The following is a 17,874-nucleotide window of genomic DNA, read 5'->3' as shown; positions in this document are numbered from 1 at the left end:
CATTCTAGAGCACTGTGCAAATATCGTATTAAATTAGAGCCTACATTAAGGATTAGGTTACTAAAATATAGCCCTGTCAATATATGCACAAAGCAATCACACAGTAGCTAAAATCATGACTCACTCAATTAATTCTGCCTTTCTATCAATAAAGAAGCCAGCTACTTCCACCTGTCCTTGTTTAACAAAATCCTGAAAAGACACGAGAAGACACAGGCTTTAAGAAATGAGATTTATTTATACATATGCGGTCCAAATATACATATTAGAATAAATGTTTTAAAAGCCCTAACCTAACACCACCCAGTTTAAGACCTGTGAAGTCAACAGAAGTCTGTGTTGATGTGGAAACACATCAGCAGGATAAACACCATCTGTGTCCATAACCTTTGGATTTAATCAAACCCCTCCAAACGCTACCGTCCTTTCTCCCTTTTCTCATCTATTAAACTATTAGATACTAACAAACCCAATCCTGACTCCCGATACAACCCCCCGCCCACCCTTCCACAGGAAATAAAGACAAGTGAAAGTGAGGGCAGACCTCGGGGAGATCCCAGAAGGCAGAGTCCTGTTCCAGTTACATACAGTGTACAGGGAGAGACGGAAAGGAGTAGGTGAGCAGGCAGTGGAGGATTTCATTTACAGTAAAACAAGCCATCTCGGGTACATCAGAGACCAAGGGAGCAGGGCAGGGCTGAGTGCCCTCACTACCTCATCCCCTGAAATATTATCCAGCCATCTATCCTAGCTAGCAGGCAGCGGTAGCGCAGGGCTGTACGTGCATTTAAACCCAATTCCTTGATCTCTTCCTCTCCACGGGTTCAGGGCAGGGGTGAAATAGTCACGGGCAGAGCCAGTGCCGTGTGAGGAAGTTAACCCGTCCACTAGCGACGCAGCTATCCCATCTCATTTAGAGTTTACGCTTAGCAAAGCTTGGAGCATGACTCATCTGTGGAGTACAAAGTGTGCACAGAGCAGGAAAGCCTTCCAAACAAAGATCAAAAGCAATCAAAAAAGAAATTGCATGTCAGTGTTGGGAAGGGATGTTATTGCTCTGAGAGGCCCGGTGGAACACAGCTTGAACCAACCAAATTCCAGCGTGTGCACTTAAGGAAAAACGGCCCGAGCCCCTTGACCCTACATCGGCGAGGGAGCATTACCCTTAAACATACACAAATATGATTGTAGGCAAAAGCATTAAAAAAACAAAACAAACAAACATAAAACGAGCGAGCTCCCCGTGCTATGAAGAAATCAGAGTGAAAGCTATAAACCAACTAAACCCTTTGGCCAAACAAGACATCAATCTAGTGTTCAATAAATATTAGAAGGGGACATTCTTTTCGGAAGAATCTACATTTTGCGAAAATGGGAAGGACAGTGGTTGCAATTCAGTCTCTTGGAAGAGGATTTTTACAGCCCAATATCCCGCTAGAGGGAAACTGAAAGGAACCATTTACTAGCTTGTAAAATAGAGCTTTCAAAGGGAGGACACGAAAGGAACCTTAATAAATTTTTTTTCTTAGATTGCAAATCAATTCTGATCATGTGCGTCTTTAATGAACAGTGCAAGTCACCCGTTTTCTTTCCATCGACACCAATCCTCCCTCAGAAAACGTCCCGCTTGCTTATTTAAACTTCTTTACCATCCCCTCCTCTTCACTGTATCGAGTTTTCCCAAACAGACAAATCAGACCCAAGTGTCCTCGTGTGACTCTCTCTACCTGTCTCCATTTTCCCTGTCCATCTGTCTGTCTTTCCTATCTGGCTGTTTCCCCCATTTGCCTGGAGGTAAAGGAGGAGGAGGTCAGCGGGAAAGTCTCAGTTGGACTGGCAGCAAGCGCCCTTATTGGATGAGTTTTGGGTGGGCTCAACGGTGATGGGCACTACGTTGGAGGCTGGTGAGAAGTCTGAGTCGCTGCGTCCTGACATCTGCCTCTGTGACACGATGTTGTAGATGGCTGTGATGAGAGAGGGAGAGAGAGAGAGAGAGAGAGTGTGGGGTGAGAGGGAGTAAGTTACGTGTAGATGCCTATAAATCCAGCCAACAGTGGGACATATTGTGATAAGGACAAGCAGCATGGCAAAACTGAACAACAACTGCTCTATCCAGACTCCTGGCAGCAGTGACGGATTCTTTCCATCCTAAACTGGCATTGTTATGTCATGTGGCAGAATCAATGCTCAATTTAGGCATTCCCCAAAGCTGCAAGATGCAATACATTTTATATTAAAATTGCAAGAACTGTGATCTGCTCCTCTGATCCTGCATGCTCATGCTGAGAAGCAGAGAATGCAACCAAGTTTCACAGGCGATACACAAGAAGCGTTCCAACACACAGCGAGCATCGGTTCTTCTCTTCATCCATCTGCTTCTACTACACTTCAAAACAGGGCAGTGAGAGTAATCAGATTTTAATTTCAGTTACTAATTTGGCTTTATGTGTTTAAGTTAACAGACAATTGATTCATATTTTTTTTTTGTCTGCGTGGGTTCTCTCCAGGTCTTCTGCCTTCTCTCCCACAGTCCAAAGACATGCAGGTAGTGGGGTTAGGTTAAAAGATTAATCTAATTTGTTCATAGGTGTGAATGGTTGCTGGTCTTCCTGTGTTAGCCCTGTGACAGACTGGTAACTTGTCCAGGGTGCGCCCCGACTCTCGCCTCACGGCTGGGATAGGCTCCAGGCCTCCCAGCGACCCTGAATCGGATAAGGGAAGATGATGGATGAATAGTTTAACTAGAAATGGTTTTTTTTTTTTTGGGGGCAGGTTTCCTAAAGAGCAGTAACAAATCTTTAAAAGGATAAATAAACTGTGCCATAAAGGCTCAAGTGGCTCAGTGGTTAGCACCGTCACCTCACCTTCCTGGTTTTAAACCTGCCTACCACCCGGACCCTTTCTGTGTTGCGTTTGTATGTTTTTCTTGTAACTAATGTGCATGTTAGCCAGGGAAATCAGCCACAGGTGTGGGTGTGAGTGGTTTTCTTGTCACTGCATGAGTATGAAGGACTAGTGAACTGTCTTTCACCCTGTGAAGCTGGGTTAGGTCGTTTTCATGCTCGCCTCGTGATGATTTTCACGTCATATCCTGTGTTGTGAGGCACAATCTTTGTGGCGCGCCTCTACAATCAGGTATACATGGCTGAATCTTTGTGACGATGGCGCAGCAACGAGTGAAGTGACCACTGCGGAGGGTATATTGGCACCTTTAGGCTCCCGGGCCAAAAACCTGAATAAGCAGTTAAGAAAATGGATGGAAGGCCTCATTTTGGCGTTTCCTTCCTAAACGCTCACTTTGTTCATCGTGAACGAAGATGACGGAAGGAGAATGTTTGGACAAAAAGATCCTTCTTAAAGAAGTTAATGTTGTTTGTGTGAGTGGTCTTTCAGTCTGGTTTCCATATGTGAAGCTATGGAGAGATCATTAATGGTTGCAGCTTTCTTTGTCTGATTATCAAGGGTTTTTAATGTGGCCCGCTTTCGCCGGTGTGGAACTGAGGTGTTGGTTGGCTCCTGGGTCTCCCCATGTGCGTGGCTCATGGAGGCAGAGGACCGGAAGGGAGTGGCCCTTGCAAGTTTGGATCCAACTTCCTACAGGATTCCCCTCCCATTTTTTTTCCCATACATTTGAATACATACACAGGGTATATAATAGGCTCCACATAGTTTGCTAGCACACGGGCCTCTTGTCCCATTGGTACCCACAGATATCTCTCTACAGAGGCTGCAAGGGAACAGTGAGTGCTCTTACAACACGGGCTTACAGTCAAAACTCACTCCCTACCAGATAATCCCCATATCACGTCCCCCTCATTTTCATTTCCAAGGAAAACTCGTGCAAAAAGTCCCATGCTTTTAAAGTTCAATGAACGTAAGACATTTGTTTAATTTATGAATCACTGTGTTGAATAATCACAATAACAATTATTGACCAAAAGCATCATAATTATGGTTTCTGAACACAATCAATCAAGCCTACGTGAAAATATTTCAACTAAACATTGACTTGGATGTCACTGGAGCGGTCAGGACTTGTGCAAACACCTCTGGCTTGCTGTTGCATACTCCCTCTTTAACTAAACTGCACCCAGATGTGGAACAAAAACGGTCCTGAAATAAAAACTGCCTATGAAGCAAGAACATTTAAAGCAAAACAAGGCTCGGCGCTCTGATGTGACGTGTCAGGTGGTGAAAACACGACTCATTACTACAAACCATACACAGCCCCAGCTGCAGTGCATATATACATGATGACCCTTGATGACCCAAGAACTATCCTCTGCTACATTAGTGATGGCTTCTTTGCTCCAGTGGGTCCAAAGTTCAGTTCTTACTAGCTTGCTGATGCACGGTCACTCTTCTCTCTTAATGAGCCAATTAGCACTGTTAACTAAATTGGGCTTGTTGGTTTGAAGTTTATGTGAACCAGTGTTGCCAACTCCTCAGTAAGGAAAATCGCTATTGGTTGTCCTAAAAGTCGCTAGAAGTCGCTAAATGACGTCATCACCTAATTTGCATAATTGGTCATGCTAATATAATTGTAACCTATGTTGTTGGAGAGAGAAATAACATCGTGGAAGAGACATAAAGTGAGTAAAAAACATCCTAAATGCATTTAGAGTTTATTTAGAACTACAAATTAAATTTCTTTTAGCAATTATTGTTTTTTTTTAATGTCACAATTCCAACCCTGCTCCTTTACCCGGGCTTGGACCGGCAAAAGTGATCCGAAATTGGCACTCTGGTGGAGTTACTTTGTGTGTGTGTGTTTATAAGTAGTTTTAAACCTTGTGATCCACAAAACAGCATAAGAGTAAAAGAGTAAAAGAAGAACTGACTGTGTTACAGCACCCGCTGCTTGTTGAGAGTAAAAGCTATACGTCTTTTTTAGCGACTTTTTAAAGAAAAAAAGTCGCTAGGGGGTCTGAAAACTCGCTAAATATAGCGACAAAGTCGCTAAGTTGGCAACACTGATGTGAACTAGAAATTACTGATAAAGCCGTGGCGTGGACAGAAAGGCTCAAACTACTTGAGCAGAGTAAGAATATAAACTGGAAGAGGCGCATACTTGCAGGCTGATAGCCCTTGGGGCAATTCAAGTGGAAGCACCACTCACTGTTGGATTGTCCCTTTAGGCACTCCAGGGGTTGACTGAGTCACAACAATTGCTGTTTTTCTCCATGTTATCCAATCTTACACTTGTTAGTGTGGCCATATGCCTCCTAGGGAAACGGCTCATAGACATTCACTTAGGAAAACATTTGTGAACCCACATCACATTTTCTTTCTTGAACAAGTTGTAGATGCATCTGGTAAGGCACATTTGTGCCATCTCTCAGGACTGACTGGTCTTTCAGTGTTGCAATTATTCCTGTTTTTGACCTTAAAAAAAGATCAAGGTGGTGTTTCTGCACACAGGGGTGGATGCTGAGGACTGATTAGATGGATTTTGCTTCCATCTAGTGGCAAAGGTAAGGTATTGTTAGATCAACTCAAAGACTAGAGTATTTACGTATATTCTCGTATATTGCATACAAAAACTTTTATTAAACGGTGCTTCTCTTAAGTACCAGAACACATTTCGATATGAAGTAAATGCACTATAGAAAATAACCACAAACGTGACACTCACCTGTGAGGATCGTCTGGAAAGCCAGCTCCACATTAGACGAGTCTAACGCTGACGTTTCCAGGAAAGACAAGCCGTGCTTCTCTGGAAAACAAACATGCACAAAAGACCAAGTAGTGTTAAAGCCAACACCATTCTAGCTTCAACATCGTCACTGAGCTGAGGTTTATTTCACTGGGACTGATTTTTTTTTCCTGCATTATGTGCTCACTCCAGGGCCTCTGTAGTTCTTTCAGCCGCTTCCTGTTTGATGGCTCATGTCATAGTTTGATGTTTTTGATTAGATTTATTAGTTGACAGAATATTAATTTGCTATTTTGATAACCGTTTATCCAACATTTGGTGATACAGAATTTATCTGACATATTCTGTAACTGTAATCCAGCTCGTCTATGACACAAATCTGCTTTCTGTGCGTGAACACACTCCACATTCAGTCCTTTCCAAGTCTTCTTCCAGTTTTCCTTCCAGTTAAGAACAGAGGGTGTTGAATGTTGTACATATGCTAAAATGTTAAGCTCTATAAATAAGTTGAGTTCACATTATAAAAAGTGAAATAAATTATGTCGGCTAACATGCAAAGTGGTTTACTGGGTAAATCAACTGCCAATCTGACCAACTACAGATATAAAACACATAATTAAATAATAATAATAATAATAGGCAACCTAGTCTGAGTGTTGTCTTCTTTTGAGAGAAGCCTTTACTATCACACTTTGCATACATGTGTAAACCACATGGTCTTTATGTAAACGAGGCATCATAAATTATTTCAGAGTTGTATACAAAAGTAGCAGCACTGACTGATAAACCTCTCACAGCAACAATGACACTCTTTACGTGACTACAGACAGGAACAGGAATAGTGTCTTCAGTCAAAGCAGCAACACAGGTTAAAAAAAAAAAATCATCAAGTTCAAGTTCAGTAAGTAAAGAAACCTCCAGCCACTGAAAACCAATCAGCATGTCAAAAGCAAACAGAGGACTTTACATTTTCAGAGTCAGTGTTAACAAATCCTTTTGGTGTTCTTTCATTAAAGTACTTAAACACATTCAAGTAAAATAATTTACAGCATCACAAGCATTGCAGACACGGGCAAAAATAAACGTGTGCACTGAAAGGCGGAGCGGGTTTAAAAAAAAAGAAAGAAAAACACAAAGTGTAAACAGAACTGAAATAAAACCTTTGACAGATGTAAAAATATTAACCGTCAGGAGCACAGACGGCATGTTGAAAAGTACTTAAGGACCCAATTAAAGCAGCTAGAGATCACTTCATCCCATGCATTCATTAGCGCAGCTTTAACCTGATAACAATCTAATGAGGCTGCGTCCTAAAACCTCACAAATCAATACAGCACACATTCTCTATGTGCACACAAGGTGTAACATTTCCACACACAAACACTTCACTTGTGCAGCCTGCCATTTATTAATGACGTCCTAGAAATACTGGAAATGTATTTTTAGCAGCATCATTCAATTACTAGTGGACAAACCTTGCACTCTTATTTTGAAAGTGCAGACACCCAAAGAGGCATATCTTACTGGCCAGATGACTGTTGGAAGTGATGGATATCATTGAGCTGCTTCCCCCAGATGGGATCCTGAGTAAAGTGCCAACAATGCAGATTCTCCTCAACTTTACATTAGAAAAAAAAATATTTAAACTCTGCTACAAAACACTTTTAGCCCCTATGGACAGTCCCCTTCATAACAACTACATGATGGGTGAACTTAGGTGGAGTTACCACCTTGACTGACAGGTGTCCTGACACATGGAGCTGAAGCTGATGTGCATCTGTGAACATCATGTGGATTTCAGCTGGTTCTATTGTTTGAAGTATCCAGGAAAATATTTACAAATGGCTTCTGCAAACAGAGTATGTGAGAAACACTGCAGCGCCGTTACAGTTACGTTACCTGCAAAAGCCTTGGCCTCGTCTGTGGGCACCGCTCTCAGGTGGCGAAGATCACTCTTGTTACCCACTAGCATGATAACTATGTTACTGTCTGCGTGGTCCTGCAGCTCCTTCAGCCAGCGCTCGGCGTTTTCGTACGTCAGGTGCTTGGCAATGTCATAAACCAACAGAGCTCCGACGGCTCCACGGTAGTACCTGGACAATGCGAGATCAGACAAATAAGTTAAAAACTCAGGACGCTACTCGCAGAAGCCTGTAGCTATCAGGATTCACTGTGTGTGTCACACTGACTCAGCCAGCTCTGAACAAAGAAATAAGCTGTGAAGCTACAGCGACTGCACACAAAGCCCATAATGCAAATGAGCACTGACTTCTTGTTTTAAAAGACTCGCTGCGCTCACTTCCTCAGAGCCTGTGGGGTCTTCACAAAGTTCATGCGGGTAAAGCAGCATCAAGGAAGAGAACTTTAAAAACCCCCAGTAGGAACAGAGATGACAAGCTAAAGGCTTCCTGTTTGAAGTCAAACAAAGGTAAATTTTGGAGTTTTGATTACTTCTGATAATCACTTTCTAGCCATTTTAAAATTGATAAACTGACTGAACAGAATTCATGGATGGCCCTGATAACACACTCGTAATGCAGTCCATATCATTCGGCTATAGATGATGGTTTCGAGAAAAGAGCTCAGACACAAGTTAAAACGAGGTTTATATTCTAGAGCCCTGCCCTGCATTTCTGTTGAGGCAAGAAACACTCTTGTCACCATCTCTTTACGACTGTAAAGCCCTTACTCACCACTTTACTTTATATATTTGGGTTCAATGTCCTTCCATAGGCTCAACCACTGCTTTACTCTTATTTAAAAGGCTATTCTTGGTCTGCTCCCGTCTCTCTTACTCTCCTACAGCCATCAAAAGTATGAGAAGTTGTGATCTTTGGTCCCAAGACTTATTCCCTCTGTCCTTACAGGCACCGGGCTCTGTAGTTTGTAATTTATGAAAAAAAAATCTGGAAGTAGCAGCAAAATTAAATAAACTTTAGGGAACTGCTCATTAAATAATTTCAGATTCTGTGTATCACGCTTTCTTTTGCACATGCATTTGCGTGTGTAAAATTAGTTTGTCTGAGTTTGTGTGCCTAAGACACACCCTGCATCAAGCCCAAAATATTAAGGCACACCTGTAGTAACATCTGCCCAAAATAACCTTCACATCACCTGACATGCTGTCAGATTATCATAACACAAAAGCACTTTAGAGCCTAACTGCAGCATCTGGACAAAGGCACAAACATGTGATTGTTTCTGGACTGCTGCAGTTATTCAGTGAGGTTTTCCACACTCCTGTACCGTGCACCTTGCCTCTGTCGCCTTCTCAGACACTTCAAATCACTTAAATGGTCTTCTGCTTCTGATTCAGATCCTACACTCTTTTAAATTAGACAAGTTTCTCTCAGAAGAGCTGCTTTGTTTCCCAGTGCCTATTTAGTTTCCTACTATTCAGCAACTGGTAAGCAGAAATCATTGTTCAAGGGTATAAGATTCTGCCTCTGTATGGCAAACGAGTGTGTACACAGTACCAATAAAATAAATCAACCCTTCAGTTATAATGTTTTGTGCAGTTGTTTATTGCAATAATAAACTACAGGTGTCACAAAATGCTATAGCACATTTAGACTCATCTCAGGACACACCCTTTGGGAGACACTGGTCTAAGTAACCACTTGCTTAAACAGGGAACACTTGCTGTGAAGGGATCATGTTTCCTAGTTAAAAGGAAGGAAACATAACAAAGGCCCTTTTTCTTTCCTGTTCCACATAATTCTATACGATTCTTCTAACTGATGCATGTGGACCTGTTTGTGTACAGGTTAAAAAAAAAGGTTTTTACTTGTGTGAAGTGTGCATCTCTGCATGCGTGTGTGACAAACTCACGCTGAAGTGATAGCCCGGTATCGCTCCTGTCCAGCTGTGTCCCAAATCTGAGCCTTTATGGTCTTGCCCTCTACTTGGATGCTACGTGTGGCAAACTCCACACCAATGGTGCTTTTGCTCTCCAGGTTGAACTCATTTCGGGTGAAGCGGGACAGCAGGTTACTCTTCCCTACGCCCGAATCTCCAATCAGCACCACTGCAGGGAAATAAAGAACAAAGTGGAACAGTCAGCAGAGTCACAATGTGTACTGTTAAGTCTGCCTGCAGGGGGTTGTTTGTGCTCGTCTTAATGCTACAGTTAAAAAAATGCATAAGGAAAATAAACTACACTACTCTATAATTTGCTATTAGGTGGGCGTGTTTTAGCACCACAGCTCACTTTATGGCTGCAGCTGGAAAAGCAAAAGTTCAGAAGACCAACAGTCTATTATGCCATAAAGACGTTAAACTGAACAAGATGGGGAGATTTTTTTTCATTTCTTAATTACATTTGATCCTCATTTCTGTTAGATGGCCTTCCTCGCCAGTGACGCACATGTGTGGCTCCCAGCCAAAGCACAGCAGAAACTCAGGGGACTCCCACTGAGTATACAAAATATCACAACCACCTGCTCTTTTCAGGAAATACACGCAGGCTGAGCACAGAAATCCAGGTGAAACCGCTGACGTGCACTCATCAAATCTAAGTCGGGCACCGCAGTATTAGACTGAAGGGCAGAAGAACATTTTTAAACATACAGAGCTGAAACATACGCTAAACCACATATGTGTAGCATTCACTGCATCGGTAAGCTGATGCAGTTTTTAATAGAATTACTTCAAAATAAATGTTTAGACATAAGAGATTTAGAACACATTTTGGTGGCTGATGCATCTTAAATGGATGAGCAAGAAGATGAGTGCATAACAACAGAAGTTAAACTGACAATTACCACACATAACAAAAGCAAAGAAACGAGCCACTTTAGACAAGAAAGTAGGTTTTCAGTCCTTTACCTTCCCCTCTGTGTCACTGAGCCTTGAAGATGGTGCAAGCGATATCCCAAATAAACCAATGGACACAGCGTGAAGACTAACAACGCTACAAAAACCAAACATTGACATATCAAATCTGTGCCAAACAATCAGAATGAGAACTTGGAGAAAAAAACCTCTTCACTGAGCCACTACAAAACTTATGACTGAAAATATGAAAATCTTCTTAGTAATATAAAAGATAAGATCAGAGTCAAAGAAAACATTTACGATATATGATTTAATGTTTAAATTTAATGGCTCGGTTTCTTTTTAAAGGTAAAGTGTATTTTTGGCGAATGGCTTCTTGAGGCCCACCTGCAGTACCTTCACTGCCCGTACGTTGGGAATCGCTGCTCAAGTCAATCATTATAAACTACAATTAAAGCAAAACTGTCAACAGTTGAACCTAAAGTGTCAAATCTTACAGTCAGCTGAACACCTTTCCGACATTCATTCTTCTTTTTTCAAGGTGAAGCTGAATGTGAAGCTCTCCTCTGTGTCTGCAGTGTTGTAGAGGTGAAAGCAGAGACGAGAGCGCTTGCAGATAATCTATCAGAATTTCCCACAGTGGTCCTTTCTTACATGCCGCACACATCAGTAGACAGAGCGAGCAGAAGGCACCACACATGATGCTAACTTGCTATATGATAACTGCACCACAATATCTGCTCTACTACTCACACATCTGAGACTTTGTACTAGCGAGCTGGCAGGTTATAGAGTGGTTAATGTCAGATCTAGCATTGGTCTCGGGTGATATCTACGAAAGTTCAGAAGTGGTGCAGTGCAGGTGTGAAAACTGCTCTTAATTTCAATGTCTCGTTGGAGAAAATTAGGAACCGAAAACAACAAGTCTCAGTCCTCTCAGGCGGCATGTCTTAATGACATGTTTACACCAAACAAGAACACGAACAGAGGCAAACCAACAAAAGTTTAAAAAAAAAAAATGCTTCATGCTGTGACAGGAAAGCCAAAAAAATAGAAGTTCGTCAAAAAAAAATCATCAAAATTGTAGGAGATGTTGGTGAAAAGTGAAAATCTACTGTAACTCCACTCCAGCTACTGGTCGTACTCTCCTCCTCTTGTTGGCTGTTACGGGTAAATATTTGATCGTCTCCAAAAACCCTCCAGTGACTGTACTTGTGTGAATAACACAAGGCTTTATGTTTGGTGTGAACACACCATTAGGGACACCCTCTCTGTGACATCATGAAGAGTGAAGAGTGTTAAAAAAAAAAAAAAAAAAAAAAACTGTGAGAAACTGAGCGTTTTGAAGCCCGAGCCTTTGGCTCACAAGGATCACTGACTTACAGTTTTCAGACACATGACAGAAAATAAAGAATAAAGGATATTAGATAAACTTTACCACTAAACAGGGTTTGATTTATACTTTAAAAAAGGACACTACTGGATCTTCACGTAAAAAAAGTGGAACCAGGCATTATCAGGATGTTTGTTTGTTTGTCACTTCCACATTTGGCAGGTGCGTCACTGTCAAAAGGAACCTACCACCCCAGCTCGCCACTCCTGCTCTTAGGTAACAGGAACTTGTTTGGAAAGTTGAAACTGCAATAACCAATCAACCGCTGCATCTGCACTCCCATTTAAGCAATGCTGTCCTTTCAAAAATGAAACCGTGTATTCAAGTTTTACCAGCACATGACAGGCAGAAGTAGAAACAGCTCCATGTTTTCCTGGCTCAGTTAGATACTCGGGAATAATGAAAATTTCCGAAGAACATGGGGGCTACGCATCAGAACAGTGCAGGCATCAAAAAAAAAAAAAAAAAAAGATGACGGTGTTACTCCATTTTGTCTTGCACAAAGGATCTTGGGCGGAGGACTAGAAATCATTATGCAACCTTTTCAAGGCCTCTCTCTGCCAACAGACAGGTAATTCCATGGCTGCGTTACACACCCATTCCCTCACCTATTGTTGAGCTCGAATTCCTCACAAAAAAAAAGATATGACAGCCTTCTATTATACTGTACAATCCTGCACCCAGTACATGTGGGAGTGAAGAATGAAGCTAAAATAATACTGAGAACCCGAGTCTATCTGTTCAGTGAGATTAATTAATGTAATGATATCCCCTTGAGTGCCAATACACAGAATAAAATGACTATTATTAGGATTCCCAGGATTGTTCTTGCCATAAAATGATAGTAATAAAAATACTTCTAATTTCTTTGTTGTTGTTGTTGTTGTTTTAAACAGAAGTTAATTTATTGTTTTTTTAAATGCCTGGAAATATTAAAGAAATGCATAAATTTATGATAACAGACCCCAAACGTAACCTTAACATATAAGTGAACTAGTCCTGCTTACATTATCATACGTGAAAAGTCTCATTACGGTTCAGGAAAAACCCTGATTAAATGATGCATTTCTTCAGTTCTATTTAAGTGAAGTTAATGTAGTGTTTAATGCTTGAGGCTAGCAGGATAATTGCTTTTTTCATCAGTACTTTTTAGAAATCAGTGGATGGGATTAGTAAAAAAGAGAGAATACATATGAAACGTGAAAATGATGTGAAGATGTGAAGTGTCACGAGGCGCAAAGAAAAACCCAGAATTCAGACTCATACGTGTCAAAATGTCTGTGAAAGGAAAGAGGTGCAGCAGGACAGCAGGACGACTTCCTGTGCCGATGTCGCCGTCAGTATGAAAATGCTCATGTGACTCACTGCGAGCTCACCCAACCTGACTCACGCTGTCCAGCAACAAGGTGCAACAGGAGCTTGTAAGGGGAAGAAAAAAAAAAAAAAAAAGCAGTGCAGTAAAAACCCTTCCCTGGTTTAAGTGGCGGCTGATAAACTTATCAGTGTTCCCACACTGCTGCTCATTATTCGGATAAATTTGGTCACCAAAAACCGCAGCTACTGTATCTGAGGAGGGTGAGTCAGCCCGCAAGTCTTTGCTTCCCCGTCCACTGAGGAAGAGTTTCTACGAGGCCCACTCGTGCAGGTATTTCCAGTTCGACAACACGTGCATGGTTGGTCTTCTATATTTAAATAAGCCTGCGAGTGCGTCGTTTATCACGGGCGATGATAAGACAACTTTGAACAATTGGTTCCAGTCACAATGTATTTGGCACTTGGTGACATGATCTACGAAAGTGTATACGCTTACAGTTTTATAAGCTGCGAGTATTTTTAACTCTTACGCCTTTTAACAACTCTGCTGGCAATTAAAGCAAGAAATCAAATCTAAAAATGTGACATTTTGCTTCTTATGAGGTGCGAGCAAACATTTTGGTGATTTTAACATAAAGGTTTGTGGCAAAAAGACATTTTTCTACACGGGTCACCCTCACGGATCAATGTTAGTATTGATTTCTTAGTCACGGCCTTGGTGCCTTTCAGGCAGACAACTTCTCCGGCAGAGAAGAAGTTATTTAATTTTAAAAAAATATATGTTTTAAATCCTATGAACAGCAGCATAAGCACACATGCAGGAAGTGAAGGCCATGTCAACAAAACAGGGGTCATATTTCCTCCTCTTCCTAGAGGTTGGCGGACATTTTGTGCCAATATACACACACATATATATGAAAATAAGGATGTGTTTGGTAATCTCTCTGTTTTTAATCAAGTCTTTCAGACATCTGCAGAGCAGTGACATACACTTTAAATATTATCTGTACACCTGCAGGAAATACAGGATCAGCATTTCCTCCTCTTCCTTGGTGGGGTGGGTAGACATTTTGTTCCAGTATACAAAACTAAATTGTACTCTTTAAAATTGAAACTGTCTCAGTCATGTCCTCTGTGCCTAATTAAGGCTTTCAGAAGTCGGACAGAGCAAAACAAATACAATAAATGAAGCAAAGACTTGTAATTTCAAGGTATCCAGGGAGAAACCAGAGCATATTAGCAACTTTTAATGATCACTGAAAGGGTGTGATTGCTACAGAAAGCGGTTTGGTGAGATTTTCTGAAACTTTCTGTACATTCAGACTCCTCAAGTATTCAGTCCTGACTTCCGAGCCTCATCTTACGATCCCCCTGTCGACCAACGCCGCATCCCAAGACGATTGCATCATAGGCCTGCAAGATGTTGACTCCCCGGCAGATGCTGCTCAACGCCATACATGAGAGCTCGGAGCTGCCTCCCAGTCTTCCAATCGCACGGCCACGACTGAGGCTATATGCCCACTTCATAACTTGGGTTATAACTAAAAGCACTCAAAGTCGATGCAGGTGCCGTCGAGTCGACGTGTGGCTTACGTCTCCTTTCACCTTGTTGTTAGGCACGCCGCTCGGCATCAAATGACAGCCGCTCACAGGTGACGCGAAAACGGAGCCAAGAAGCTACAGGTTAGCGGCCGCTTACCTTTGAAGAGGTAGTCATATTCGTCTTCTCTGTTGGTCATAGTGTCTCCTCTGCTGTTTTACTCGAAGTCGAACAAACTTCTGGCGTATTCACTTTTACTTCGACAGCGACCCAGCACCCGCTCACGACTCCGACCTCACACGACCAGCGATTAGTTGTCACTCCGACGACAGCGAGGCTCGACTCGTGTCACACATGAATTACTGCGAACACAACTCTGAGCTCGGAAAGTTTCGCCTCCTCTTCCTCACTCTCTGTCACTTGCCATAACCGAAGCTGCGACGTCACGTCGAGTCAGAAGTCCCGCCCCCCACTCGCTCCCAATGGTCAATAGCTGCTCGACACCTGTCACGGGCGTTGATGTGATTGGTCCGCTGTGCTGTCGTTCACGATTTAGTTGCCGGTCGTTAACTGGGATGACGTCTGCAGCCCCAAGCCTCAACAGGTAATACCGAGCCTCAGACAAAGGTAGCTTTTAAAATATTTGCCGTCCACCTTTTTCGTATCGAACTAAGGTTAAAATCTGACTTTTCTACTGATAAAATCTATACCAAGCTTGCAAAATTTTCACAAGCAGGAACTGACAGTTGAAGTTTTAGCTTGTAAAAATAACCTTTGCCCCATAGGTATTTAAAATGTTAGTTAAATAACAAAAATAAGTTCAGTTAAATCCAGTTTTATTTACATCAGCATCCATCATCTCAAGATGCCTCTATATTGTAAGGTAAAGATGCTATGATACCACAGAAGGACTCCTAACAGTTATATAATCCCCTATGAGCATTCACCTAGCAGTGGTGGGAAGGAAGAAGTCCCTTTTGACAGGAAGAGACATGCATCAGAACCAGGCTGAGGGAGGGGCAGTGTGGATGAGTGGACGAGTGAGAAGAGATGAAGGGGGATCATGGAGAAAGGTTGTTACAGTTCACTAAAACACCTGCAACATACACCATGGCATTATGAAATCTTAAGCCTCTATGCCACTCAACTCTACTCTGCTCGATTTTGATCGTTTTCCCATTACATTTTAGTACCAACTAAGTAATGCGGCCGAAAGTCCAGTGATGTCATTTGTATGCGACAAAAACACAACAGTGGAGGATGTGGAGGTGATGCTCAGTCAATGGCTTTTTTGGTGGCTTTTGTGCAACCATTTCCCTTGTTTCTAGGGTCAAAACTGATGGTTTGGACTTGTGTGAAAGAGTCGCTCTCATGATTCATTCAGTGATTGGCCTATCGGAGGTGTGCAGTCTGTAGACGTAACATTTTCGGATCAACTCAGGTTGCTTGGAACCCAAGCCAAGTAGGTACTAAAAGTCCCTGGTACCAGGTACTAACTCCTAATAAAAAAAAATCCCAGAAAATCAAGCCGAGCAGAGCCGAGTAGATCGTAGTGTAAAAGAGGCATTGGAGAAACTAATTCAGTATTTTTTATATATTGAAGATAATCAAGCCTAATCTTTCAGAGATCCTGTCAGGTAGGGCCTGCCTTTTGGTTGCAAATATTGCAATTTGTTCTCTGTGTAATTCATTTGAAAGCTTTACTTGTTAAATACAAATCTACAGATACCTTATATGGTATCATTATTGATAAAACTACAGAGAAAGTAACTAAAATAATCTCCAGCTGCAATATTAACATGATATGCTGCAAACATAAGTCAAATTAAATGCTAAAATGTTCACGCAATTAGGCTATTTAAGTAGAATCATGACTTTTCTGCTTATTCTCAAGTTTTTATGCTCTTTAAAAAATGCGTTATTTTCCTACTTTGAAAAATGGCTATTCAATAGATAAAAATATTTTTAACTCAATTTTTTCATGTAATTCCTTATATATTAGGGCATGGGCTACTCATTAGACTGAAAGTCACATTTTAAATCTATTTCTGATCAAATATCCTGATTTCATGATGGCCCATCAAACCCCTCAAAAGTCCCAGAAATGTCACTCGCATGAAAATCTAACACAGCTCAATCCTCTCGCAGACAATGTGGAAACATGGGTGTGTAAGATATAAAGATTTGCACCACATTTATTTTCTGTATAAACTTCAGTGCCAAAAGAGACTTGTTAATAATAAACAGGCCACATAGCCTAAGCACATTAACCACCAGTTAAAGAATGAAACACTCAGACTGAGAAAGCTTATGAAATTCCACAGTGTACTAATCAACAATATGTTCAGATAAGATTTCACTGCATTGTTTTTTATTTATACTGTTTCAACATTGTGGTCATGAATCCAGACATGAGTAGCACAGATCCGCTGATACTCAGTGTAAAGAGTCATTGCTCGTTCAGCTCATTGTTTATCAGGCAATCCCCTACCTTCCCATACAACAGCTGATCTAGAAAGAAATCACCTTTTAATTTCCATGCATCATCATCTGACCACCATTGATTGGGCCAGTTAATTATCTGCACCCAGCGAGAGGAAAGACGATGTCATGGTTGAAAAGGTTGCCCTGACCGGCTCTGCTAGACGGACGTGCTGCTGTACATCTAAAATTCATTTGAGTTTTTCCCCCAGAACTTTTTCCACAAGTTAGTGTCTTCAAATGTATTGAAGTTTATGAAATTTTCAGACCTCATTACAGATTTCCTCTGAGGTTATGACCCTTGGTGCGGCTAAGCACTTCATGTGGAGCAATGAGCAAGTCTGAATCGGAAACAGACTTCAGCCAAATGTTTTTAATACTCTAGCTCAAAGAGTTTCCAAGAGAGCTGAGCTCACTACAAGGAATGATCTCACTTTACTGGAGTGTGCTTCTGTGATTTAAAACTACTGTTTTATTGGGAAATGATAAACGTTACTAATACTTTTGCGAGTGGCAACCTTTAGATTTAAAAAATGACCAAAAACTGCAGTTCCTCCGTGTTCAAAAGCAGGTCAGCCCCCACAGTGTCCTGAGTTATTCCTGTTTAAACAGCATTAAAAATCTTGTTGACAAAGCGGTACAAGAAGGAGGTTGGGGTCTCTGTGGATAATTTACTCCTTCACAACAAATGTGGCTGATTTTTTTTACATGTCT

The 17,874-nt window shown here is 41.5% G+C and overlaps 1 protein-coding gene across 1 annotated transcript; it reads right to left on the bottom strand.

Annotated features, from left to right (window-relative positions):
- Window positions 1-213: 213 nt before the first annotated feature.
- Window positions 214-15,142, bottom strand: rab11al (RAB11a, member RAS oncogene family, like). The gene is made up of 5 exons (XM_031748605.2): window positions 14,839-15,142; window positions 9,488-9,683; window positions 7,556-7,749; window positions 5,636-5,716; window positions 214-1,964 (listed from the first exon to the last, which is right to left on the bottom strand). The coding sequence occupies exons 1-5, from the start codon at window positions 14,876-14,878 to the stop codon at window positions 1,825-1,827; spliced, it is 651 nt and encodes a 216-aa protein (XP_031604465.1). The 5' UTR covers window positions 14,879-15,142; the 3' UTR covers window positions 214-1,824.
- Between the last annotated feature and the right edge of the window lie 2,732 nt (window positions 15,143-17,874).

The sequence above is a fragment of the Oreochromis aureus genome, linkage group 11, assembly GCF_013358895.1.
Source record: "Oreochromis aureus strain Israel breed Guangdong linkage group 11, ZZ_aureus, whole genome shotgun sequence".
NCBI lineage: Eukaryota > Metazoa > Chordata > Actinopteri > Cichliformes > Cichlidae > Oreochromis > Oreochromis aureus.
Note: the sequence above shows the minus strand (reverse complement) of the source record. Positions and strands in the feature narration are given on the sequence as shown.

Bases quoted from the DNA above. Each gene is read 5' to 3' on its own strand.
- rab11al (XM_031748605.2), bottom strand. From the start codon at position 14,878: ATGACCAACAGAGAAGACGAATATGACTACCTCTTCAAAG. The intron at 9,684-14,838 runs GTAAGCGGCCGC...ATTTCCCTGCAG, and splicing joins ATATGACTACCTCTTCAAAG to TGGTGCTGATTGGAGATTCG. The intron at 1,965-5,635 runs GTGAGTGTCACG...CTCTCATCACAG, and splicing joins TTTCCAGACGATCCTCACAG to CCATCTACAACATCGTGTCA.